This window comes from Ziziphus jujuba, chromosome 1 (genome assembly GCF_031755915.1).
Source record: "Ziziphus jujuba cultivar Dongzao chromosome 1, ASM3175591v1".
Lineage (NCBI taxonomy): Eukaryota > Viridiplantae > Streptophyta > Magnoliopsida > Rosales > Rhamnaceae > Ziziphus > Ziziphus jujuba.
In genome coordinates this window covers 20,576,183-20,602,228 of record NC_083379.1, presented here as the reverse complement: position 1 = coordinate 20,602,228, position 26,046 = coordinate 20,576,183, and the positions used below count along the sequence as shown (strand labels likewise).

The following is a 26,046-nucleotide window of genomic DNA, read 5'->3' as shown; positions in this document are numbered from 1 at the left end:
CAAAAACGTTGTCAAATGTGATTACTGTAGAGCCTTCGGTAATTACCGATACAACCTTCAGTAATTTTTCCAGCAAGTTTAAACTGATTACCATTGGTTTCATCGGTAATTATCGAAGGCCTACGGTAATCAAGTTTTTTTGCCAATTTGAGAACTTTTTCAAAATTTTTGGGATTTTTTCTCCTTAGGATCATTGAAGAAAGTATATTTTGCATGTTTTTGCATTTAACACACATTAGGGGACTTATAAGGGCCAAAAAGTTGTCAAATGTGATTACCGTAACGCATTCGGTAATTACCGATGAAAGCTTCGGTAAATGTTCCAGCAAGTTTAAACTGATTACAGTAGGTTTCATCGGTAATTACCGAAGGCCCTACGGTAATCAAATTTTTGTGCCAATTTGAGAACGTTTTTAGAACTTTTGGAGTTTTTTCTCTTTAGGATCATTGAAGAATGTATATTTTGCATGTTTTTGCATTTAACACACATTAGGGAACTTGTGGGGGCCAAAAAATTGGTAAAATGTAATTACCATAGGGGTTTCGGTAATTACCGATGAAACCTACGATAATTTTTCCAGCAACTACAAATTAATTACCTTAAGTTTCATCGGTAATTATCAAAGATCCTACGATAATCAAATTTTTATGCCCATATGACAACTTTTTCAGAACTTTTGGGGTTTTTTCTTCTTAGAATCATTGAAGAATGTATATTTTGCATATTGTAGCATTTAACACACATTAGGATTTCACTCAACCTTCCTGCTAATGTCAAAGAACTTGTATGAATATATACCACAATGATGCATATGATATTTCGTGTAGTAGCCAATTATAGTAGCTAGTGTAGGAACCTCAAAAGACAACGTATTGAGATTATTTTTAATCACATAAAGTGCAATGCATCCATAACTCATTGGAAGAAACTTAAATTATCAATCAAAAAAAAGGATGAACATCTTTACTTTTAAAATTAATATTATCAGACAATAGAAAAGCATGATTAAGTAAAAAAGGAAAAATAAAAAGTTCTTCAACAACTCAACTAGAAAAATGTATTCTGATGTGCTACTTCAAGACATTGCATCAAGCATTCTACTTGGCAGTCTGTCTTTGAAGAAACAAGAGCATGCCTAGAATAGGGCAAAGAAATGAAAAAAGGTAAAACTAAATATTTAGAAATATTCAATCAGAATGAGGACACAAATTAAGCAACTCATACCTACCTAAATGCATAGATGCAATAGGTCCTCCATATCCAAACATGTCAAAAAAGGGCTGCAAAATCAAGATATGCTTAAAAGGTAAATTTCAACGAGTAAACACTAAGAAGACAGTGGACACAGGACATAACTTACAAACAAATTGTACTTTGAATATGGAGGAAGAAATGCATGCTAATAAATAACCAAGAGAAACAGAAAATAAGATAAAGTACATGTACAAAATAAGAGGTAGATTTCTCTTTATATTAGAATGAAACATACATGCACAAGCTACAAAAGTTAGTGTCAGTTTTCACCATATAAATAGGTGTATTCATAAGATAAAAGCAAAATAAAAAGATTTTGAAAACAAATTTTACCATAAGGTATGGAGGTTTTAACTGTATTGCTTGTCTTTTTGAAGACCTGTGAAGTGATGCGCCCATCTTTCCCCTGTATAGAATATATGTAAATGACACCTTTTGAGGAACACAAAAACCTCACAGAACATGGAAATCAGATTTAATAAATAACACTTATTATCATAATAACAGTAATGAAAAATGTATTTTCTTGTAAGACTGCTTAGGGTTTTAGTTCTTTCACAAATTCTTCTTCTGTTTGACTAGTGTATCCACTTTATAGGGAAAACAATTTCTTTAATTCATTATGCCTCTTTGAAGTACCAATAGCTTGTTCAAGAAATCACATCAAGAATGAGCATTAAAAAGAAAATATAAAAAAGAGCACATAATGAATATGAAATTTGGCCAATTAAACACTAGAACAGAAGAAAATTAGCCACCAAATCTATAGGACCCTGTTATGAAACATATCCACTGACGAAGTCCAGGTCCGAAGGGCCAGCATAAATTAATTTGAAGTCCAGGTCCAAAGTGATAATATAATGAAAACTAATGAAAAAAGACTTGGTTAACTTTTTAACATTTGATGAAAAAATTTGTTAATGGGTCATTGTAAAGAATGACATGCTAAACTTCCAGAAGAAAAATCTTCACCTCTACCGCACCAAAGCTTTCCATATAACCATTGGCAAAAAATATGTTCTACTTAACAGCTTAATGATAATGATGGAATTCTAAAACATAATATTATCTCCTTATTCATGCATTCAAAGTATAAACCAGACCAGAATTTCTAAATCGAAAAAAGTTGAAAAGGGATGAAAGGAGAAAAGGGAATGCTTACCTGCTGTGGTTGGTTTGTTATCTTCCCTAAGAACACGTATCGTGAGTGAGGATAGGTTTGAGGGAAGATTGCAAAAAAGGGTTGTGTTGACATGGCATAGGTTCTGACCACCGTTTGCCCTACTAAAAAGTTCTGTAGATAACCAAAACCGTGAAGATGAGAAAGAAAAGTCGCTGGGAGAGGGAAGAAGTTGCTGGAAGAATTTAAGAGCTCCTATTGTAAGAGGGAAATGGATCCTAGAGAAAGAGAGAGTGAGAGGGAAAAGAATCATATGGAAAAGAAGGAAAAGGAAATGGAATGGAGCAAAAGAAATATCAAATAAAATAATAAAAAACCAGATAAAAAATAGAGAGAAAGAGAGAGAAAGGGGAGAAAAATTAGATACGAAATGTGATAAGAGGAAGAAAGAAATTGTAAATGAATTATAAGTTAAAGATAGAGTTAGAAAATTGAAAAAAACATGGATAGGGAAAAAAAAATTTTAAAAAAAAAATATTTTTCATTAAACCTTTTAAAATAAAGGTATTGGACCAAATTTTCGCCAAACGTTTGTAGCTTTTACCAACCTCAAAAGATGAGAAAGTGAAAGCAAGAAAAAGTGAAAGAAGATCCATCATTCACGTGACCCATAACCTGAGCATCACACGTGCCAGCTATACATGCAACCCCTGGACCCTGATCCTGACCCAGAACCTGAAACGTTGGACCCCACCACCCTGACACTCCCATGCAAACTGCTAACACACTTTTTCCCATCCTTGTCCTTGTCAAAAACCAATTCCAAATGGATTTTCACAATTTCTACACTCGGACACGCAAACTCAATCGCACGTGTGATGGCTGATAAAACTATTAAGTCAAGCTTATGAGTACAATTTGATATTGCTTTTTAGTATACTAAATTGAATAATTATGAGTTATTTTTGGGTGAATAAATTGAATAGTCATAATAAGAAAGTTGATGATTTGTACAAATTTTATATATCTATTATGGTTTTTGCATAACAACTATATAATATCATTTTATTGTCCTGTATCATGCTGTACTTATTGATATTTAGTTTCTATTCATTTTTCAACTATTAGCATACATTACCATATTAGTTGATGACTAAAGTTTGTAACATAAAAGGAGACTAAAGTTTGTAACATAAAAGGAAAAATTATATTTTAGTATCCTATAAAATTACATTATTGTGTGTAGAGGATTGTACAATTTTTTTTTTAAATCTATTAATATTTAAAAGGTTAACATGAAATTGCAATTTAGTATCCTATAAAATTGTTGTTTACTTCTTTTTTTTCATTTTTTGCAATTAAATTTAGTAAGAAAAAAGGATTAGTAAATTAAAAAAACTTAAAGCAAAAATAAAATATATAAAAAATTCCATCATAGATACCCAAATGATATACATTTTCTCATAATACTAATAAAATAAAAAATAAAATTGGGTTTCATTAAGATTGAGAAATTGTTGTATTAAGGAAAAGTACTGCCCCATGTGACTTTGATTTTAATTAATCTTTTAAATTTTTTTTTTTTGGGGGTATCATTCCCTATTTTATATTTTACTTGTTTTTTCATATAAAATGACAAATAATTTCTCAAGATTTATTATTGGTTACAAATGGTAAAAGTAAATGAATAATTATAGATGATGAATTTTTAACAATTAAGAATAATCACTTTTATTGGAAATTCATGTTTTATTGTTAGAATTTCAAAAATCATGTTTATTGTTAGAATTTCAAAATTGGATATATAATTTTTAAATTGATTTTTAAATCTAAAAAACTGATACTTGTCAAGATTCAAAAAATCGGTATCGACGAAAATGTCAAGAGTTCAAAATAAGAAAATTTTCACGGAAATATCAAAAAATATCGAATATCGATAAAAAATTATAAGAAAATGATAGAAATTTATTTTAAAAAATAAAAATTTTAATTAAAACTTTAGAATTAGCTTATTTAATACATCAATTATCAAATTGATTACAAAACTTGCTAAAATATTGAATGAATGTTATATTCTTCTTAGTTAATTTATTTATAATAAACATTACTAACCATAGATAAATTATTATTAATAAAAATATGTCAACAATACATATTTGATAAAATTATTTATTAACTAAAATATATAAAAAGATTATTACAATTATATTATATTTTATAAATGTTATCTTAATACCATATAAACTTCTGGGTAGTTGAAAATCATCAGTTTCTTCCTCATTTTGATTTTAAAATGTGAAATGTAAAAAATAGTTACGAAAAGATGTATCTCCCTGATAATTTTGTATATAATTATTAATATACCAACTATATGAATTTTGCATTATTGGTTGACTATGTGTATAGCTACTACTCTCTGATGGTTAAATTTGAGATGGTACCCATGAATTGCTACTTAATGACATTTCATAAATATCTATTGAATAAGGGTTATGAAAATGACTTCCAACCCTTATTGATCCAAAATTCATAGAAATCGAATCCTCCTCTTATTGTAACACCTCCATTATAGATTTTTCTTTACATATATAGTCTTTTCCAATAACACCGATTCCTTGACCTATATCTATACTCCCATAATCTTCATCTTGTTTTGCATGTGTATAATATTGTTCATCAGTAAATGAGCTGAATCTAATTTCTCAACTTGATAATTTCCTTTGGCCACTACCTCTTCTAACTTCTAATTCATATAATTTATTGAAGTTTCCTTTGACCATAATCTTTGTATTTTTGCTTTATCAATATTCAATAAATAGAACTTATTAATGTTATTCAATTTAATTTATTCTATTTGGCTTATATCACTAAATATTTAAAAGACAATTAAATGGTAAAAAAAACCATCAATGAAGTTACTTTGCTAAAAAAAAATTTATATTAAATATCAATAATATTTATGAATTTAAAAAAAATTAAAATTTAAAAAATTCCATAGATATTTTCGACGTTTCGATGGAAATTTTAGAAATTTTCGTGGAAATTATAGATTTTTTAATCAAATTGTTAAGGATTTGATGTGGATATTTTGACGAAAATTTCTACAAAAATTTTAAAAATTTCGAAGGATATTATGAAAATGAAAATTTTGAAAATTTCGACAGATATTATGAAAATTTTATCCATTTTAATTTGGAACTTAAGTTTCGTTTCCACTCCATAAAAAAAACAGATATATCGAGAAAATTTCAAGTATATTTTTGATTTTTTAAACCTTGATACGTGCAATGTATGGTAAAATGATTGTATTTCAAAATATTAGGAGTATACCATACAATTTTTGCCCAAAAAAAAAGTGAAAACAAAAAAAGTGTACTATGCAAAGTACAACAACAATGAAAAAAAAAATTATTATTATTTTTTAAAATATTGCTTTGGAAATTGGTGCCTTTCCATGGCCAGGCAAAGACAATGATCGCTACATTTAAAATATATATATATATATATATATATATATATATATATATTATCAAATCATTTTCCTTCCTTTAATTTTTTACCTTCCAAGTAAGATTCAATGCATCTTTAATAATACATAATTTGGTACTTTACACTTTACTTTTTTTTTATTTTATTTTTTTATTTTTTGGCTTTTTGCATTCTGATTTTTTTTTTAATATATTTTACACCTTTTTTATTTTTTATTAACTTTTTAATAACATTATCACATGTTCGACATATGGGACAAAAAATGAATGTGCAAAATGCAATTTGTAAAATTTAGGATGAAAAATGCAAAAAAACTATAATTAAAATAAAAAAATATTAAATAATTGTATTGCTTTTTAAATAAGTTAGTAAAAAAATATTTCAAAAGTAAAAATAATTTGTTGTTACATATAATAGATATTTTTAAAAAAAGTAAAGACCAATAAAAAAGTTGAACAAGCATTAAAAAAAAAATCAATTTTTGTTTGGAAAAGTAAAATTTTATAAAAAAATACGTTCTAGGTAATATTAAAAGTTTTTTTAAATAATAAATGTAAATATAAAAAATACATGTAATAAATAAAATAACATATTTTATAAAAACTAATCTTTGAAATTTTTCTTTATAGATTTTGGATATACTTGATTACTTTTTTTTTTTTTTGAATCTCTATAATACGTACATATTATTATTTTTTTTCAAAAATTACATTTGCAATCTTTTAAAGCTTTACTAATTTATTACAACAATAATAATTCTCTTTAATAAAAAAAAAAGTTTATTAACTTTTCATTAATTTCTTTATTTGAAAATTTTTGCATAAACTACACAATATTACACTTCGCACTTTTATTTTTTTTTTGCCTCGTGTCAACCAAGTGACAATTTTGTTAAAAAAAAAAAAAAAAGAAACAGAAAAAGAAAAAGGAGGTAAAGCATTGATGTCAATATCCCTTTTTTTTTTTTCTTTTTTTTTTTAATAGTCCAAGTTCCGAAGCAATTCAATTTATATATGGTAAGAACAGGATGATATTATGAAAGAAAAATTTTATTAAAGTAAAATTTTATTATGTCCAAGATAATACCGTGAGTTTTTAGATTTTATTTTGGTTTTAAATTTTTTTAATTTAATAAACTTTTCAAAACTTTTTTTTAATAAATTTAACTGTCAAAAAATAAAAATAAAAAATAATTTTATAGGATATTTAAGTGCAATTTCACATGACTCCTTAAAAGTTTCTATAACATTTTAACATATTGGACTAATTTATGATAATTTAAAAATAGGAGATATCCATGTGTTAAAAAAAAAATCGTACAGCTATCAAACAAAATAATTTAACTTTACAAGGTACTAAAATATAATTTTTTTCAAAATAAAATTGTATCTAGAAATACTTATTCTAATTATATATATTATAAAATGATATTAATTCAGTTGATATATTATTCACACATATAAAACTAAAAAGAGAAAATTTATTATAAATGAATAATGATTAAAATACACAAAGTTAAAATAATAATAATAATAATATGCCATTTCATAGGCAGAGCATGGATTCACCACCCAAAAAAAAGTAGATTGCATGGTAGTACTTGGTCCTTGTAATCGGCAAATATATTCTATTAACCAGAAAGAAAATCCACTAATAAAATCAAGGCAAAAACTTGATGTTGGATTAATACAAGTGGCCCAAAGTTTATGTGGTTGGAAACATATAATAATACTCAAACCATAAAATTGATTTAGAGTCGACCATTATTTGGTCAGTGTTCTTTGCAGCCACTTTGATACTTTAGCTTTATATCTGTCAAGGGAAGAGGCTAGTTATGATCTTTCTCATAGCGTATATAAGACATAATTGCAATGTGTAGCACAAAAAATAAACAAAGATTTAGCTTTGGGGGTTGCTCAATAAATTAAAGCCTACTATTACCGTGTCTCTCTTAGGCATTCCTTTTCTTTTTTCAAAGGCAATCCCACGACGTTTGTCCAAAATTAGAATGAATGTTAATAACCTTTACCATTATTATATGTTGCCTAAGCTATTTTCAAAGATCTCATTGATCTGCATGCTATGTCCATCAACCAATAAAAGGATTCAGTTTTAACTTAACCACTTTCTTTATCAGGACCCATCACCATCCTCTCTCTCTCTCTCTCTCTCTCTTAATTACCCAAACCATGATCATAACTTGTTTTCTTTATGGGTTTATGTTTATAAATATAGCTGATCTCTTATTAGTTCAATCAATAATATTAAATTAAAATTTCTTATTAGTTATTAGTTCGTTGGATTTCTTTATACTTGTATGATTGGACTGAACATATTTATAAGAATTAAATTTAAATGATTGATCCAAGAAAGGATTATATATATATATATATATATAAGCTGCGAATGCACGTAATTGGAATGAAACAAATTGCATGTAATAAGGACTCCAATGCTTGGTAAGATAAAATATTAATTATTATATATATATATATATATATATATATTTATATTGCGAATATTCTTATTTTATTTTGGTGATAAAGGCTAACCTTTCTTTGATTGGGTCTTATTGGTGGTCCGAATCCTTCAAGCTGTACTAATCAGGAAATTATTCTGCTTCCTAAATGGGCCAAATCGATGTCCCACAATGCCTACAAGTTGTAACTTTATCACACACCGAAGTATAGGTCACTTTTGCAATTGGCCCAAACGGAAAAGACCTAGTTCATGAAGCAAAGAGGAATCAAACCCAACCTTGTCTACAAAAACAGGGACCCACTCAAAAACCAACTTTTTATTCTTCTTTTTTCCTTGGGTCAAAATGAAAATGGGTCACTAGATTTGGAGTATTGGCCCGAATGTCTCATGCTTCTTAAGCCCCTTTTTTTCTTTTTCCAAGCCGGTCAATGTTGTGTTCGTAGCTTTTAGCAACCTCAAAAGAAGAGAAAGTGAAAGCAGAAGATCCATCGTTCACGTGACCCATAACCTGAGCATCACACGTGCCAACTACACATGCAACCCCTGGACCCTGATCCTGACCCAGAACCTGAAACGTTGGACCCCACCACCCTGACACTCCCATGCAAAAACTCCAACTGCTAACACACACTTTTTCCCATCCTCGTCCTTGTCAAAAACCAATTCCAAATGGATTTTCACAATTTCTACACTCGGACACGCAAACTCAATCGCACGTGTGATGGTATTCGTATCCTCCCATGCACGCGTGAGATACTATCTGCCCTAAACTCCCACACTTGAAACCCTCCAAGAGGGACTTTGACTATCTATTCAACGGCTGAGATGGGGTGAATCCTGCAAGCCCATCTGGACCGTTCATCTGGGAGACAATTTCGAGGAAGAAGGTGTTCCACATGTTGGTTTAGGAAGGTGAAAAGCCCGACATGCAAAGTTGATATGTCGGTGTTGTTGAGGTTAAGGGAAGGGAAAGAGATAGAGAGAGAGGAGATTATTAGAGAAGTGAGTGTTTTGCTTTTAATGCTTTTTTTAAAAATTTTGATTTTTGGCTTTCCTTAATTTCAGACCAGTCCAACTCATGCCACGTGGCGAGAGGGCCGATGAGTAGACACGTGGTAAAAGGGTACAGGTAGGGGCCATGTGGGGGAATCGACAGAGGCACATAACCCGACATGGTGCATGTGATAGGGGTTAATGAAAGGGGGGGTTGTGATACAGTGTGGTCAAGTTGGTCGTAGATCTTCGTAGCCCATTTCACCAACACATAAACAAAACATAAAAAATCTTACTCTTTTTTATGATGTATGTGGGTCTTAACCAATAAATAAATAAGGTACGCCTATTGAATTGTCATTGTTTTTGCATTTGGAGAGGGCCGGCTGGGTTCTTATTACCTTATACATTTGCTATGCACCTATACCAACACAAGGATACATGATATTCTACTAATTAGTAGTCCTCGTATAACTCTTGCACTGAGAGAATGGCTTCAAGTTTGAAAACCTTCCTCCTATCTTGGATATCAACAAAATTATAAATAAAATTATCTAACTAGATGTGAATAGATAAAAATTTATTAAGCTGATGTTGCATTATTTACAAAATTTTAAAAAATATTGATCCTAATTTGATAGTATAGACATAAAATTGTAAAAAAAATATATATATGGAAATTAAATTGAAATTGGTGTCGTCCGTAATCATGGTGGTTACCTGCTTTGGTGTTGTCCCTTTCCAAAGATGAAAAGAAATTAAAAAGAGCCAATAAGATGCTGCTACTTTGTTTCTTGTAATCTCTTTCTGTTGTAGAACTGCCAAATGGGACTCTGGACCATAGTCCACTTATCCATCTACCCCTTTTTCTACTCAATAATTTCAAAACTACCCTTTTCCCACTAAACCAATACTTCATTCCCACAAAACAAGAAGTGGCAATTTTGATAATACTGAATAGGTGCTGGATATCTTGGGAATAACAGATTAGTCCAAGTTTAGGGTACGTTATTGGGCTGGGCCCCTTTAAGTCCAAATAGACGGAGCTGGCATGGCCCAGTTTCCTAGACTATTGGCTCACTGTTTTTATATTGTAGGAGAAGGTTGAATTCTAATCATTTTGCGGTCTGCCTTTGGTGGGATGGGAAGGGAGAGAGAGACAGGAGGGGCAAAAAAAAAGGGTAGAGCAATTAAAAAAAAGGGTAGAGCAATGAAAAAAAAGTTAGTCATTTGGGAGTGTTTGTGGCTAGGAGCTCATAATTTTTGCACGGGATGTCCTATTGTCCTCAATCTTTACAAATAAAAGAGGTCCATAAAAAATTAAAGAAGAGATGATAAATGTTTGACATGATTGTGAAATTGGCTACAGAAAGTTGCATAAAGTTGCTTGATAGCTTATTTAGATAAAAAGCCTGAATAATTTTGAGCCAAAAAATCGGTTTGCAAGCGTTGGGGTCATATCAATGCAAACTATAAAACCCAAAAGAAAAGAAAAAGAAAAAGAAAATGACTTTTTTTAATATATATATAAAACACCTCCAAAAAAAATGGGTTCCTTTCGAATAAAGGAAAACAAAATAAAAATGGGTAAAACACCAAGGAGTTAATTATTAACAAAAAAAAGAAAAACATACAACATCTTGTACCAATCAGTAGGGTAATAACTTAATGTGGTGGTATGTGAATGGTCCACAGATTAGAGAGTGTTTCGTGAACTAATATTTGAATAAATAATATTTAAAATTATTTTAGATATTGAGTTATTGCATTCAATAGATATCAATAAGAAATTATTAGTAATTTGTTTTTATCATTTGCAATAATTTCCTTATGATCTGAATGTTGATATGAATGATTTATAAAATTATTGATAATTAATACAATTTTATGCACCCTGGCAAGTACTTATTCAATAGATAATTAAAATAATATTAAAAGTGTGTTAAATATTTTAATAAATAAAACCAATCATGGATAATTTAATATAAGCTTCTATACAAGAAAAATTGACAAATTAATATATAGCTATTTTTTTTACTGTAATATGTAACTTAAAATCAACAACCAATACTATACAATAGAAGTGTACAAAATTATAATCAATCAAAAGAAACCAGCCGATCTAGTCCAATTGGAATGAAAAATCTTAAAATCCAATTGGATTGAATCGATTATCAATTTTGATATTACAAAGTAACTAATCTAAACTGATCCAATTTAATATATATAATATTAAATTTTTATTAGATGTAGATATTGATTAAGTTATAAATTTCAAATAGGATGACATTGTTATTTTATGTTCATGAATATTGTAATTTATATTGGAACTTGGATTATATTATTCTAGTATTGTAGAATTCTTTTTTATGGAACTTGAATTGTTGGTTGTGTATGAATCAATCTATTTTGGTCCTTCCATGGTTGTTAGTATATGTTTTAGCATTAATGTTCTTTTTTCTTTTCAATGATTTATAAATATTGCAATAGAATAAATGTTTATAACTAATAAAGTTTTTACATAAAATTGATATTGAAAATTGAATTGTATTAGTTAAAAATTGACTACAATCCAAATCAAAATAACTAACCAATCCAAATCAATATAAACCTTTTTTTAAAATTGAATTGGATTGGAATTGATTTTTTCTTAATTGAGAAATTCAAAAGCCAACCTGTATGAGATTGGATTGAATATAAATTAAATCAATTGGAATGGGATTGACGTACACCTCTACTATATCCGTTGTTGTTTCAAGTAGACACACAAGCCCACTAATAGTATTATTATTAAAAGTAATTAAAAAAGAATACTAGCTGCATGTATAACCATTTTATCAAACATTTTATGAACCTATTAATATAGCATTTATAGCAGCTGATAAACTAAAATAATCCAAAATACATAATTAAATGAATAAAAAATAATATTATATATTTTGGTAAATAAGATGATATACACAGATGACATCTATTGAAAACCATGGTCGATATTCTCAGTCCTCCATGAAATGTAACACACAGTTTAATTTAGCACCCATAAATGGTAGTGTAGTTTAGTGAAAGAAAATCACTCCCATCACATATATGCAAGTTCAGAAGTTCAGAAGTTGTGCAAGTTCAGAAGTTCAGAAATTGTGGTTGGAATAATAAATTTAATTTTCTTCTGGGTGTGATTACTGGTTCTGCCTCGCACCAATGGCCACGCAAAGTCCCATTTTAAAGTGTTGTTTTTTTTAATTTAATTTTTAAAATTTTTTATCCTCAATAAATGAATTATAAAAAGAGAAGTCAATTTCGTTACTGTCAAAATTTCAGGAGCTATTTTTCTTTACCACCAAAAAGAGTTTGTCATTTCTTTCTATTATAACCTCTGTGCAAATATGTGTGTGTATATATATATATATATAAATTAATGGGAAGAAGCAATCCAAATTCCAAAGCTTTCTTTCTTTCTGTTTTTTCACCTCAGTCTCAGGTCACCTCTGTAAAGATAGCCCACATGCTCTTCTCTCTCTCATTCTCTGTCTCACTCTCTCTCTCTCCGGTGGCCTAAGTAACTAGTTTTAAGTATTCCAACACGCTTTGATATGGTGTCAAACCGCTAACCATTGCAATACCTCGCAAAATAGCTAACCCTTAAACCAATTTCTCTCTACAATGAGAAATTACGTAAAGATTGCGTGAAGGTGAGTCGAATTCAGAGCTGAAAATGGTGGAAGAGCATATATTTGGATGGCCACCCATTGGAGCTCCTTTAGACCTTCAGAGAGATGACCATGGGAGGCATTTCGATAGCTCAGTAAATGCTGTTTCTTTTGGGTTCGTGGCTACTGCCATTCTTATTTCTATGTTCTTAGTCATGGCAATCTTTGAGAGATTTTTGAGACCCACTTCGCCGCCGTTGTCTCCCTCCGGTGGCCGGGGCCATGGGGATCTGGAGGCTCAGTTGGGTTTCAATGGGAAGCTTGGACACCCGTCACCAAAAGTAAGCTACTCATATCTTCTTCCTTTAAAAGACTTCTGGGTCTTGTTTCGAATTGCATGTTAGTTTGGCTTGTTAGATGTTATTTAGCTCCATCTGATTCTGGGGGAATTGCTAGTCCAAGTTGAGAAATGGGGTTAATTTGAGGAAATTCTACTTGTTACTTTATTTAGTTTTATTTTTCTGTTGCTATTTTTTGGGGGACAAATTGGGTAGTAATTTTGAATGCGGTATAGAGTGATGATTATTTTTCTGACAGTATGTTTTTTGGCCTCTTGTTTCCCATCCGAATAAGTTTCTTTTTTCGGTTCACTTAAATTCTGCATATGAGACTAATTGCAAGTTTCATGGCTTTTGGATGAGCTGTTTTTCTATAAAATGTCACTTTAAATCTTGGGGACTTATGATGCATTTTTCAAAATTCTATGTTTATTATTATTATTATTATTATTTTCCCTTTCTTGCTGGTTTTTCTGGGAAATTTCCTTGTTCTTTAGTCTTTTCCTGTTTAAATGTTCAAGACTTTTTTCCCTGTTTCATTATTTCTAATAGTTCTTTTAAGTAGCCAAGCTGTGATTTACTATGTAATGACTAATGAATGAAACATTTACAACTTGACAATCTAGTTGAGACCGTTTCCTCTTCATTTCTTAATTTTGGTGGACCTTTCCCTCTTCTTGTACTTCCATTCTCCAAGCACATGTTTAATGCTTGTAGATGCTTATGTACAGGTCTTCTCCCTCTTATTAACTGAGCTATGAAGTACTAAATCATCTTTTAGTGTTTCTGTTTTTACGGTCAAACCGACTGTGGCAAAGTTTGGGACTTCTATCTTTCTGGGTCCATTTTACAATATCCATCATACTAAACAGTACAAATGATAAATTTACACGAATCATATGATTTCTTGTTTATTAGATTTTTTTTTCCTTTATCTATTTATTTATTATTTTTTGTTCTTCTGATCAGCATTTTTTAATGATATGTAAAGTTTCTGCCCTCCTAGAACTAGGCTGTCTAGTAATTATGAGTGCTGGGGGAGGGTCCATCCTAGTAGTTGTCTGTTGAGTGGTTGGTACTTGTTCCCAACAAATGTGTGTTGGGACTCTACAGTACTTGGTCATTAGACCCACCACTGAGTGGTGGCAATCAGGCCATCACTAGCAATCTTTTATGATACCCCGCATGGCCAGAGCCCCGGGTTGGGGACAGGTGGTCAACTATTCTATATGAACATGTCTAATCTTTTGTTGCCTTCCTAGTTACTGCTTGAATTGTGCATCATCTCATTTAAACCTTCGGTTAGTATGTTTTTGTAACCGTTTTAATATATTTTCTTGATTCCACTTTGTACGATTTCAAACTTACTGATCCGTTCTAATTGTAGCTTAAGATGGGGTTTTTTACTAAATAGCAAGGTCATTGCTGACGGTGAAAAATATAGGATTTTGAGAACTGGTAAGATAATGTGTGTCATCGTCACGTTATGTTTCGTTTTTGGTCCAGAACCTATGGAATGACCAAGAGAATCATGGTCCCAGGACCTGTGAGCCAATATATTAAGTGTTTACGGGTTAATTGTCAGGGACACACCACTTATTTTCTATAATTTGCAGGAACTTTCTGAGTTCTTATCGCAACATAGAAAAAGAATCACGCAGAAAGCTGCTGTGTGTTTTTCTACTTTGAGTCATTACTTTGGTGAGCTTGAACTGTGATCCTACTGCTCTCTGTGGCTGGGATAATGGTTCATAAATTGGTACACTAAAACCTAGATGTGCATTTCATGTTAAGCCAAAATATGCAGTAGATTTCAGGTCTGCAGATATGGTTTTGCCATTTTCGAATGATGAATCTTCCCCATCATGTGGATTTTTAGTTTGTCCACAAAGAACCTCATTGTTTTGTAAATAAGGTTATAAATGGTACACCTACTGGCCCTGTTTCCACATTTTTGTTTATGCTTACTAAAACATTAATGTCCGTCAGTCTCCACTACTTGTAATCTACTTATTATTTAGAAAGCAAAAAGCCCCTATGTATTTTATAGTTGTTGGAATGGTGTTGCTAAATTATCTACTCGTCAATAATCAGAATAAACTAAAAAAGGGCAGAGAGAAGAGAGGGAGGGAAGCAATAATCAACCAAAACACTATCATGCGATTGGGTTACCAAAAAGTTTTGTTTGTTTATTCATTCCATTTGATTGCCAAGTAAACCGCACTATTACATTTTCCTAAATCATGCATCCTTTTGAAAATAACATTATCTGACATGGATTTTTAATTATATTAAATTAAATTAAATGATAATTGATTAACCACCTAATCAGTGCCTGTATCTATCAGCTTAGCATATGGAAATAAATATGTGGTAATGGAAGCAAATAAAAGAAGCATTAGCGTGTTGGAAATCCATTTAGCTAGTGTTCCTGCCTCCACATAATATGTTTTTAAGTGAATTTGTGCTCTTGTATAGTTGTTTCATTATATGACTACCTTAGATCAGTAGATTTTTTACCTTTGACTTGCACCAAGCAACAGTTAAGTTGGTTTTGATCCTAATCCTTATTTATTTTTTATTGCTTCAGATAATTTTTCCTATCATTAATGATTTTTATTAGGTTTTGTAGTAGTAGCAGTTAATGCATTCTTTTTGCACAAGCGTGTATTATTTTGTAAAATTAACATATTTATTTGATACTTGGACTACTAGTACTTATGTTGCTTGAATGAGGTACCCTCATTATGTAGCAGCTCTATTTATTTTTTATTTTTTATTTTTTATTTTGCATTTAAAACACATAATCAAGCAAGTTTCAAATGGCTATTCTTTTACTTGGGTGCGAAAATTGTCTTTTGAAATAAAAGTATTACAGCAAGGTCTTGACCAAATTGTCTACTGTACCAGTTTGGCTTACCTGCAGTTCTAGCCAATTCCTCCTGAGGTGAGGCCCTGGTTGCGGTTGTCGTACTATTGTATTGTATTCAATGGTTTTGCTATAGTTATTGGAAAGTCTCATTTTATTTATTGAAGTAAACATAGTTGTGTTCACTACTTTTTGTCTTTAAATTGAGTTTGTGGTAGGTACATGTACTCGTCATTTTAGCTTTTGTCGTTTGGCATTGATGTATTGGTAAGAGTATGTGAAAAAACTTTAAATGCTCAAAACAAAAAGTTCAACTCTTGGGTCTGACCTATATTTGGCATCCATAAATGAGTTTGTGCATATTAGATGTGTTGTAATCTTTAATTTGTTGGGATTTGTGTGATTTCTGGCCCATGAAGCCCACTTTCAAACTGTTTCTTTTCCAAAGTTATGCTTTATAAATTTGTCATTACTTTGTGCAGATGACCATTTATTCTAGTGGAGTTTCAGTGTTGATGCCTGGAGATGATATCCCTACCTTCATTGCTCTCCCAGCTCCTGTTCCTTGTCCTCGTGAAGGCATTTTATGGCCACAACATCAACAACAACAGATGTCATTTCCAATTCCCACCTCAAACTCCAACACAAACACAACCTCAAGTTAGCAACGAGAAATTTTAGAATGATAGGTGGTTGCTTTCTTTCGTCAGTTTTAAAAAATCAAACTTACAAACTCAAGCAGAAGTTACCAAGGAAAACAATAGCATCTGGGGAACGCAATCGGGTTTGCCAAGTTTCTTTTATTTTTTTTATTTCTCTTTCTGCAAAAGCTCTTGAATCTGTATATAGCATTCAGGGGATACTGGCTTTGGCAAATATCCAATTCGCCTTTGAGGTAACTGTGCCCAACGTGCTTCACTTTTCATCCCTTGCCATTCACAGGAATATGACCTTTATCCTTAGAGATGTATTATGTTGTCCATCAAATGGATCAGTCTCTTTGTAAAAAGAATGAAGAATGTAATTTGTATCAGAGTTCAAGGACATTTTTCATCAGTTGTTACATGATGGTATCTATCAAGCTTTAGATTTCCGAACATTCTGGTGCTGCAAAATTGGAACTTAGGGACTCATGTGAGGCTTGTTCAGAAATTGAAGGGTTTTGTTGCATCCACTGCAGCATTTTGGCTGTGGAACAAGGTGCTGTCACCATGCCAGTGCTAGTGTGCCATCGACTGGCCGGATACCAAATTCTTTTAACTAGTAGTTCAGGGATGCGTGCTTTAAAATCCAAAAGCAAAAATTCTGATCTAAAACTTTGGATGAACCTTTTTAGCTCCTTGGCATCTCAAATCCTAACATAAAAATATCTGCAAAATCCAAAAGAGCAATCTTGTGGAATGTGAGAGACATGAACAACTTCAGTTGAATGATTGTGAAATGAAAATGAACCATGTCATACCCTTATGGCTGAAAGAAAAAAAAAAAAAAAAATCTTGGAAAACGCAAGAAAATTAATTTGAAAAATTAAAAATGACCCTTTTGTTAATGGTGTCACGGCCTTAATATTTTGAACTTTGAACCATATAAGACATTCCTTCTCTGTCCATTCGATCATCATGATTGAATTATAAAGGGTGTGCTTGTTTCTGCATGAAAAAGACGGCCGAAGGAACGGTCCAATAATAACTGATATTGCGCCCCATTGTGCTCTCTGCAATTGGCAAGTCAGCAGGAAAAACAGCCACCCCATTATGTATTTAAAAAATAAAATAAAAATAGGACCAGTATTATTTTTGTCACCAAGCCCACCCAACGGCTACAAATTGGTTCCCTCCGTTACTATCCAAAATTCAAATTCTTATTTTGTATTTTCCTCTAAATTTCTCTAGAAACAATATGTATACAATGCTGTCTTTTTCCTTCGTCTGTAACATTTCCATATTACAAACAAATTCTTAAAACAATCACCCAGCGAATCAGTTTCTTCGACACCTATTACTAGTCATTCGTACCTTTTTTTTTCCCTCAAAAAAATCAAATACTTCTGATTCAAGCTTTGACAGTATTATTGAAGGACTAGCTACCTTTTTCGTATTGTCTTAGTATAAATTAAACTTAATTTCGAAATTATTAAATGTAAGACAAACCAACCGTGATTTCGGTGGGATTTTGGATCCAATGACCTTTCTTTTTCCTTTTTTTTTTTTTTTTTTATATAAATTTTTATTAATCTGTTTGTAGCCAAAACTATGATTTGGTCTTTGCAAATGCTATATAAAGAAAGATGTGGGCCAAAAGCATGAGTCCTATAGATGTGCATTCACCCCCTAAAAAAAAAAAGAGAAAAAGAAAAAGGGGTCTATGTATGTACTCAATGTTCACAGTTTTTGTCTAGTAGCGTGCAGATCAAAACAAAAAAGGATCATGAAAGATAGTATGGAAGATTTGCTAAATTAGAATAGTCCTCGAAATTATTCAACCTCCTTCCTAAAACTATAGTAAGCATTTTTCATTATTTGTGCGTCTTGAGAATTATAATCTACAAACTAAAATAAACTACTCCATGAATCAAAATACTCAACTTCGAGAGTCAGGAAGCTTTGTTGCGCTCCATTAAACCACAAGTAATTCAAAAAGAGAGCATACCAACATTAAAATACACCACTCTTGAGTGGTAACAGACTATCATAATTTTTTTAAGTTCCGAAAGATTTATATGTAACTGCTATACAATATTATGTATATAACAAATAATTATTGTGATGCTTTAGTTGCATTATCAAACAATCTATTGTAAATTTATATTATTATCTCTATTTGAAATTATCATTAAAAATTCTATTTAAAATTACTATTAAAGATATTTATTAATTAAATATATTTGTGTTCAAAAATATAAGAATAAAATTTCAAATGTATCTATAAGTATGTTATCAAATATTTTTGTGTATGAATATCTTAGATATATTTTAAAAATATACGATTAAACGTTTTTAAAAATGAATATTTCAAATATATTTAAAAATATACAATTGAAAGTTTCAAATATATTCAAAAATATACTATTGAATATATTTGGAAATATTCACAATTTTGAGACTGAATATTTCAATGAATATATAATTTCATTGTCCAAAAATATTTTAACAGGAAAATTTTTTTTGTGAAATTTCTATCACTATTAATTCCATTAAAAAACGTTATGAAAAATTTTAACAGAATGGTATTTGATCCGTAAATGATTTGTGAAAAAAAAAAATATATATATATATATATTTTACTTAAGATTCTATAAATTATAGATAATTTAAATATTATATAAAATTATTTTATATTTTTTAATATTTAAATAATAATGTGTAAAAAATAATGCTATATACAATTTGCTTAAAATTGTGAATAAATACTTTCCACAACAATTATGTGTAAAGTAAACTCAACCATCTATTAAATAATTCCTTGAGCTTTCAAAATTATTGTACCAAAATTATCTAGTTGTGTATAAGTCTATTTTTGTTTGCATTTGCAACACGGTTCAAGTCAATGTATTTCAAAGCACCCTACTAAGTACCATTGCCACGCAAATTAATGACAAACATAAGCAAGGGATTGTATATTTTGGAAACACATATTCAATATCCAACTTCTTCCTATTTTTTCCCATTTCGGAGGTGATTATACACACTAGAACATGTACAAATTTAAAGGTTAGTACAGTAAGAAATGGTTAAAATGTATAGAATACTTGGTGTATATTACCAAAAAGGACCACTTACAGTAAAAGAGACAGCTGAGCAGAACAGAGGTCAATAAATGGCATTGCGTATTCGGGTATCCAAACAGTGACAACTCTGGGTAAAATCTGCAACACTTTTTTCTTTACCACAACACAAAATCTTTCCCAAATCCACTCATTGACCTTTCTCATATACTAAATAACTTTACATTCAAAAGGGTCCCCCCAAAAATAGAAATTTTAATCAATTAATTATTAAATAACCTAAAAGTGAGCCACAGTAAAACCGGCCGACCACACCAGCCGGAAATGTTTTACAGAAAGATGAAGCATTCCAACGAAACAAGTGGGTTCTCAAGGGACTCGCCGCTTGTTTGGTCCCACTTACCCTCCATGCTCGGCTCATCTGTTGCCCTTCTAGTATTCTCAACCGGAACCTTCGCCGCCCGACCCGGTGACCTTCCGGATCTCCTCGCCGATAGGCTCCGACCCACTGCAGATCTAGTTGACCCGCCTTCAGTGCGGGTGACGGCAGGAGATCTTGACCTCCGGGCGGAGCTCTCGCCCGGTTCCCGTCCATGAGGTTCGGTCCTCAAGGCTCGCCTTGCCATAGGTCGACCCGGTTCTCTGTTCTGGACCGACCTCACCGACCCAACACCATTTCCGTTTCTTCGTCCCGGTGATTGATCGGATCTACCCGTCGGAGACTTGCCGATCACTCTCTCTCTCCTTGCGCCGAAATCCCCAGAAAACGTCCGGTTCTTGGGCAGCTTCATCGGAGATCTGTTGACCCTTTGCCGGACTTCTTCATCGTCTTCTCTGGTAACGGTGGTTGTGGAAACGCTCTCGCTCAAGCTGCAAATTTCGGACATCTCCGACACCTCTTCGACCGTACTGTTAATGGGCACCATCTTCTCTTTCTGTTGGTCGTCTTCTGAGATTTTGTGAAACACTGGTTTGTGGCCGCTTCGCTTTTCATCGTCTTCATAGTCCTGCTCTTCCGGCTTGACAATGGGTATGTGTTGTAGTGGTAGTGGTAATGGCAATGGCGGTGGTGGTTTGGGTCTGGGAGTTTCCGAGAGTACTTCTTTCACAGTCTCTTCCTCCGCTGAAGGAGGAGGAGCTCTGCTCTCCATGGGATCGGATCTTGATCTCTGTGTACCCACCAAAGAATGCTGGTCCTTTTGAGGACATGGAGGTGAAGACTTTTCTGTGCTAACACAGCAACCCATTTGACTCTTTATTTACCAAAGATTGCACCTCTGAACTCAATGAGTTTTAAAGCAAAAAATCCATCAAATTCAGAAGCCCATTGTTGGGTTGAGCTCATAAACCGGCTATGACGCGGCGGAGGAGGTCAATTTTCGGTGAGGACCAGTGTCGAACAGAGTTGGGCGACCTGTTTTGTGTGAAGCTGCTAATGGTTGCTGTAAGGACAGCAAATGACAAGTCAAAAAACTAAAAGAGACTGAACGGTTGGAAACTTATAAGGGGTCGATTGAAATGTATTTATTAGATCGGGGTTTTTCTTTCTTTCCTTTTTAAAAAAAAAAAAAAAAAAAAAAAACAAATAAAAGCTTCTGAAATATTTTAGACATAAATAAAAATAAAAATAAAGTATATGGAAGTTTAATATATTTCCCTGAAATCTAACATTTTTTTTTTTATTTTTTTTTTGGCTTGTGAACTCTGAAGATCCTAACTTGTTTTGAGTTTCTTCAGTATAAGTAAATTCTGAATTATAATAATTTGTCTCGTGGTCTGTGCTCATCATTTCTTTTGCAGGGGGGGTTCTCTTCTTGTAGAGCATGGCATGTTATGACTTATGAGAAGGGCGAATTTGGATTTGAAAAGCACAATAGGGTACATGTGAATGATCCATTTGATGTGTCCTATCGTATGGGATGGTACACTTCACTGGGCCCACAGCACTCCACACACCCAGCCAACATAACAATTAAGACATGGACAATTCGGTGGGCTTTTATAATGATCAAAGGGTGAAAGTTGCTTTGACTCTTTTTCGGCTTGGAACTTCGAAGCTACTAAATTGCCCTGTAATATAAAATTGATCCTAACTTAACATACAAAATGGTACCTCTGTACGGAAAACTTTTTTATTTTTATCATGTAACTGATACAGATGATGTAGTGTTATTATATGGTAGGAGATAAGGAATGACATAATTTATCTGTCACATATAATGCCTTTTTATCTATATGTGCATCTCTAATCTTTTGAGTGAGATAAGAACCTTTAAAATCTTAGGGCTTTTGGGGCCAGAAATCATGAAGGAGACCAATAGTATCAGAGATATTGGAGATTTATATGGGTTTCTGTGTCCTACCCATTTTTTGATTGTGAGTTCTGAATAATTTACAAGGGTGGATCCCATGTTACACTTATTGGTTCAGCCATAAAGAGAGTAATCAATATTACATACACTATGAGAAAGATTGTATGAAAAGAGTACTTGTATATAATGTACTAAAAACTGTATAATGAACTATGAAGATGATAGTTTAATAGAAGAAAATACTTCAACTATTATATTTATAAATTTGAAAATTATATCATGATAAATTTCGTTATTGTTTTAGATTGTCTATGCTGCAATACCGCTTGCAAGACTAACATTAACTAAATACCTATTATACTATCAAAAGTTTTTTTTTTTTCTATAAGAAAAAAAAAAAAAAAACTATATAATGAAATGCAATGCTGTTAGTGCGGAGAGACCAAATGAAGTTATTCTTATTTACATCAAATGTAAAAAGGCATCATGAGAACTGTAAATTTGGACAATCTATGAAGTCATTTATTTTGGATGATAGTTAGTGATGGGATAGTAAAAACTCTTCGAACAACCTCTCATTCTACTATATCATGTTTTTCCAATTGGACAAAACCTCACTCAACTAATCATCTACATTCATCTAATGCTGTGTTGTCTTGGGCAGTGATGGGATAGTAAAAACTCTCCAAACAACCTCTTATTCTAATATCATGTTTTTCCATTTGGACAAAACCTAGCTAATATTAAGTTTCTTTTCCATGGATTTAACCAAAAAAAAAAAAAAAAAAAAAAGAACGGGACAGTTGTTTGGTAATATTCTACTCCCTTATTTTGTTTTATTTTTCTATTTTTTGTAAATTGGAGTATAAAGGTTTAATCATCACCAGTTCTTGAACTAAATCACAGGGTTATCACAAATGATTATTATTAACTGAAGTATTCCTAAAAAAATCTTAAAAACTCTTGGTCCAATAATAATAAGCTCAAGATAATTAAATAGGCTAAATGATAAAATCCCAATTAAGCCGTTGTCCTCGTTTTTAATAGCCTATTCTATGAAAAGAAATTATATATAATAAATACGTCATGTTATCCCATATTATTTTTAACCATCATTTACAATATAAATTCAAAAATCTATAATCATCCATAATATCACATAATAATAAATTAAAGTATATATGTCCTAAATAAAAATTATGACATGGCTTCTAATACCATGCCCTCGAATATACAGATATGATAATTGAGTGGTTTTCTTATACTAAACTACCAACCTTTATTGTCAAAATGACTTTCATTAAGCATGAGTAGTATATATGTTTTTCTTTTGGTATGCAAAAAAGATATTCTACGTAATTAGGGATGAAATATCCATCCATAGCCAAACTATCAGCCTCATCCAAACGTATGGTTGCCTAACCTTTTTAGTTTGGCCGTGCAACATTTTTTACCTACGGTTTTTGCTTTTGCTTTTGTTTTTTTGGGTTGAATTATTTCCAATAGACAATATTATTATATTTTTCTATTTTACACAATTTTTTTCTCTCTAGACCCTAAACCAATGACTGATCTAGAAAATTTGGTCAAAAGTGCCCTATTGAAAACATTTTTCTTTTAAAAAAAAAAAACCCAAATTGTAATTGTTCATAATAAAACAAAAAGTTACTTATTCATCCATGCATAATTAGTAATTTATATTTTTTATTTAACTATAATAGTGTACTAATATAAAATAATAAATTAGTTTTATAATAAAAATAACATTTAAACAATTTTGCATGTATTAAACTTGATAACTAAAAAAAAAAAAAAAAAAAACAAAAAGCAAAAGAAATCGATATTTGTTGTATAAAAAAACTTGTTTCAATGGTGAACGAAATTCTTAGATATTAAACTTATAGGCTCACATGTAAAATTAAGTATTTTTACGTTGTTCAATAAAATATGTTTTTTTTTTATCATGTTTAATAGAGTATTTGGTGTTGAATTAGACAAATTCATAAGCTAAAAGGAAAAACTAAATTTTTTAAGGAAATGAGTGAATACTAAACAGAGAATCATAAATTAAGAGCGGACACATGCTTAAATTTTAGTTATAATTATGTAATTAAGCAAAAATAGCCTATTCAAATGTTAAAAGAAATTAAATAAATTGATGGGGAATGGGCGTAGGGGTAAGCGGGCCTTATTTAAAACCGCCCTTGTCCTCAACCAAAACTTCCTGGTTTCACTCCCTTACATGCATGTGAAAAGAAGAAAAGTAGTATGAGAAACTTGGCATGATATCGACCAATCATGTTTTGAGGCAGCTGACCAAGAGCTATATAGCCCCATATATACACAAAGGTCCTGGCCCCGCCAGACTAAGAAGGCGAATGCATGTTGTTTATGGTTACCAAAGCAATCCAACTCTGTTTTGTTCCAAGTACAAGCACCAGCGTCTACTGGCCGGGCTGTGGTGTGCTAATCACTGAGCTCCCACACGAGTCTGATTGCCTTTCGACTTAATATTGTAAAAGAAGGAATTTCTACAGTCAATCTCCTATTTGAAAAGTAAGGTAAGGTCATTCAATAAAACGACTTATGTAATCCATAAATTGTGTAATGTTATTCATAAAATAGTACCACTGAGTAACAGTCCATGTTATTTATTTTATGGGTAAAATTATATAATTTATAGACCATTATTTTACCATATTTTCAAAAGTATTGTAGAGAGTGTTGTAAAAGGGTATTGAGAAAAGTGAGACTAAGAGAGCTGAAATATTATTTATTTATTTATTTTGGTAGTAAGCTCAAATATTGTCCTTCATCACTCTGCAAACTGTCTCCTCCAAATATATGATGGGGCCTGCAAATGTAATGGTCGAAGACCGATCTATTTGTAGGTGCATAAAGGTATTTCAAAGGCCTAGCTTCTTTATTTTTTTTATTTTTATTTTTTAAATTTTTGGGTGAATTCAAAAGCCTAGCTTATAGTTCATAATGTGATGCCTCTCATCCAAACCTTATATGTAGACCTGGCAAAAATTCTACATCACCCTCTAATTTAAAGGGTCATGTTTGGATTTTGAAAATTTTCAACAGACACAAACAATACAAATCCATTCCAACATGATTTATTGTCGGTTTTACTTATAATTTAGAAATTACAAGATATCTTCAACTTACATGGTAATGGTCCGATGCAATCTGGTAGACCAGCATAGAACATGCTAAATGCTCAACTCTGTTCTGTTTGTAATTTTTGTTTTCTACGTTTCATGATTTTTTTTTTTTTTTTTTTTTTTGGCTTTTTTGAGAAGATGTTTTTGAGTCTCAACACTAGGGCCCACCCTCTTTTTTCATTTTTAATTTTTTATTCTATATATTTGATTTTTCTTTTTGATCCAAACAAGATCTTTGCTTTCTTTTTCGTGAAAAGAGAGTTGCAAAGAGAGTTGCAAAGGTGCGACTAAGCAAACGTTTTAGGCCTTCAATTAATTTAGATTCTCCATGCTTACATGCACTGGAGCTGTCCTATTTTATTTTATTTTATTATTTTTACTTTTTTATGTTGAAGAAGCTAGCTACTTAATTTGCTAACTAGATATAAGCTGCTTCAAGACAATTGTTTGAATTAATCTAATAAAGTATCTAATATACAAATTTGTTAGGAAAAATAAAGAAGGATCTTGGAATAAAAAACATGTATTAAAAGTATGTACAATAGCTTTGTACATTGATTCTATCAATTTGAAAATCATTTGTTATATTAAATAAATAGATAAGATTTTAAAAAAATTATTTTCAATGGTTTTGTACATTAATTCTGT

General features: G+C 31.2%; 2 protein-coding genes and 1 long non-coding RNA gene across 3 annotated transcripts; 1 reads left to right on the top strand and 2 right to left on the bottom strand.

Annotated features, from left to right (window-relative positions):
* Window positions 1-929: 929 nt before the first annotated feature.
* LOC132800207 (uncharacterized) lies at window positions 930-2,895 on the bottom strand. Its single transcript, XR_009635081.1, has 3 exons — window positions 2,418-2,895; window positions 1,589-1,661; window positions 930-1,281 (listed from the first exon to the last, which is right to left on the bottom strand). It is a non-coding gene; the product is annotated as an uncharacterized LOC132800207 (long non-coding RNA).
* Window positions 2,896-12,435: 9,540 nt separating this feature from the next.
* LOC107423532 (uncharacterized protein At5g65660) lies at window positions 12,436-17,291 on the top strand. The gene is made up of 2 exons (XM_016033110.4): window positions 12,436-13,326; window positions 16,675-17,291. Exons 1-2 carry the CDS (start codon window positions 13,051-13,053, stop codon window positions 16,855-16,857), a joined length of 459 nt encoding a protein of 152 aa, XP_015888596.1. The 5' UTR covers window positions 12,436-13,050; the 3' UTR covers window positions 16,858-17,291.
* Window positions 17,292-19,922: 2,631 nt separating this feature from the next.
* Window positions 19,923-21,885, bottom strand: LOC107423569 (uncharacterized). The gene has a single exon (XM_016033148.4). It carries the CDS (start codon window positions 21,161-21,163, stop codon window positions 20,246-20,248), a length of 918 nt encoding a protein of 305 aa, XP_015888634.1. The 5' UTR covers window positions 21,164-21,885; the 3' UTR covers window positions 19,923-20,245.
* Window positions 21,886-26,046: the final 4,161 nt, after the last annotated feature.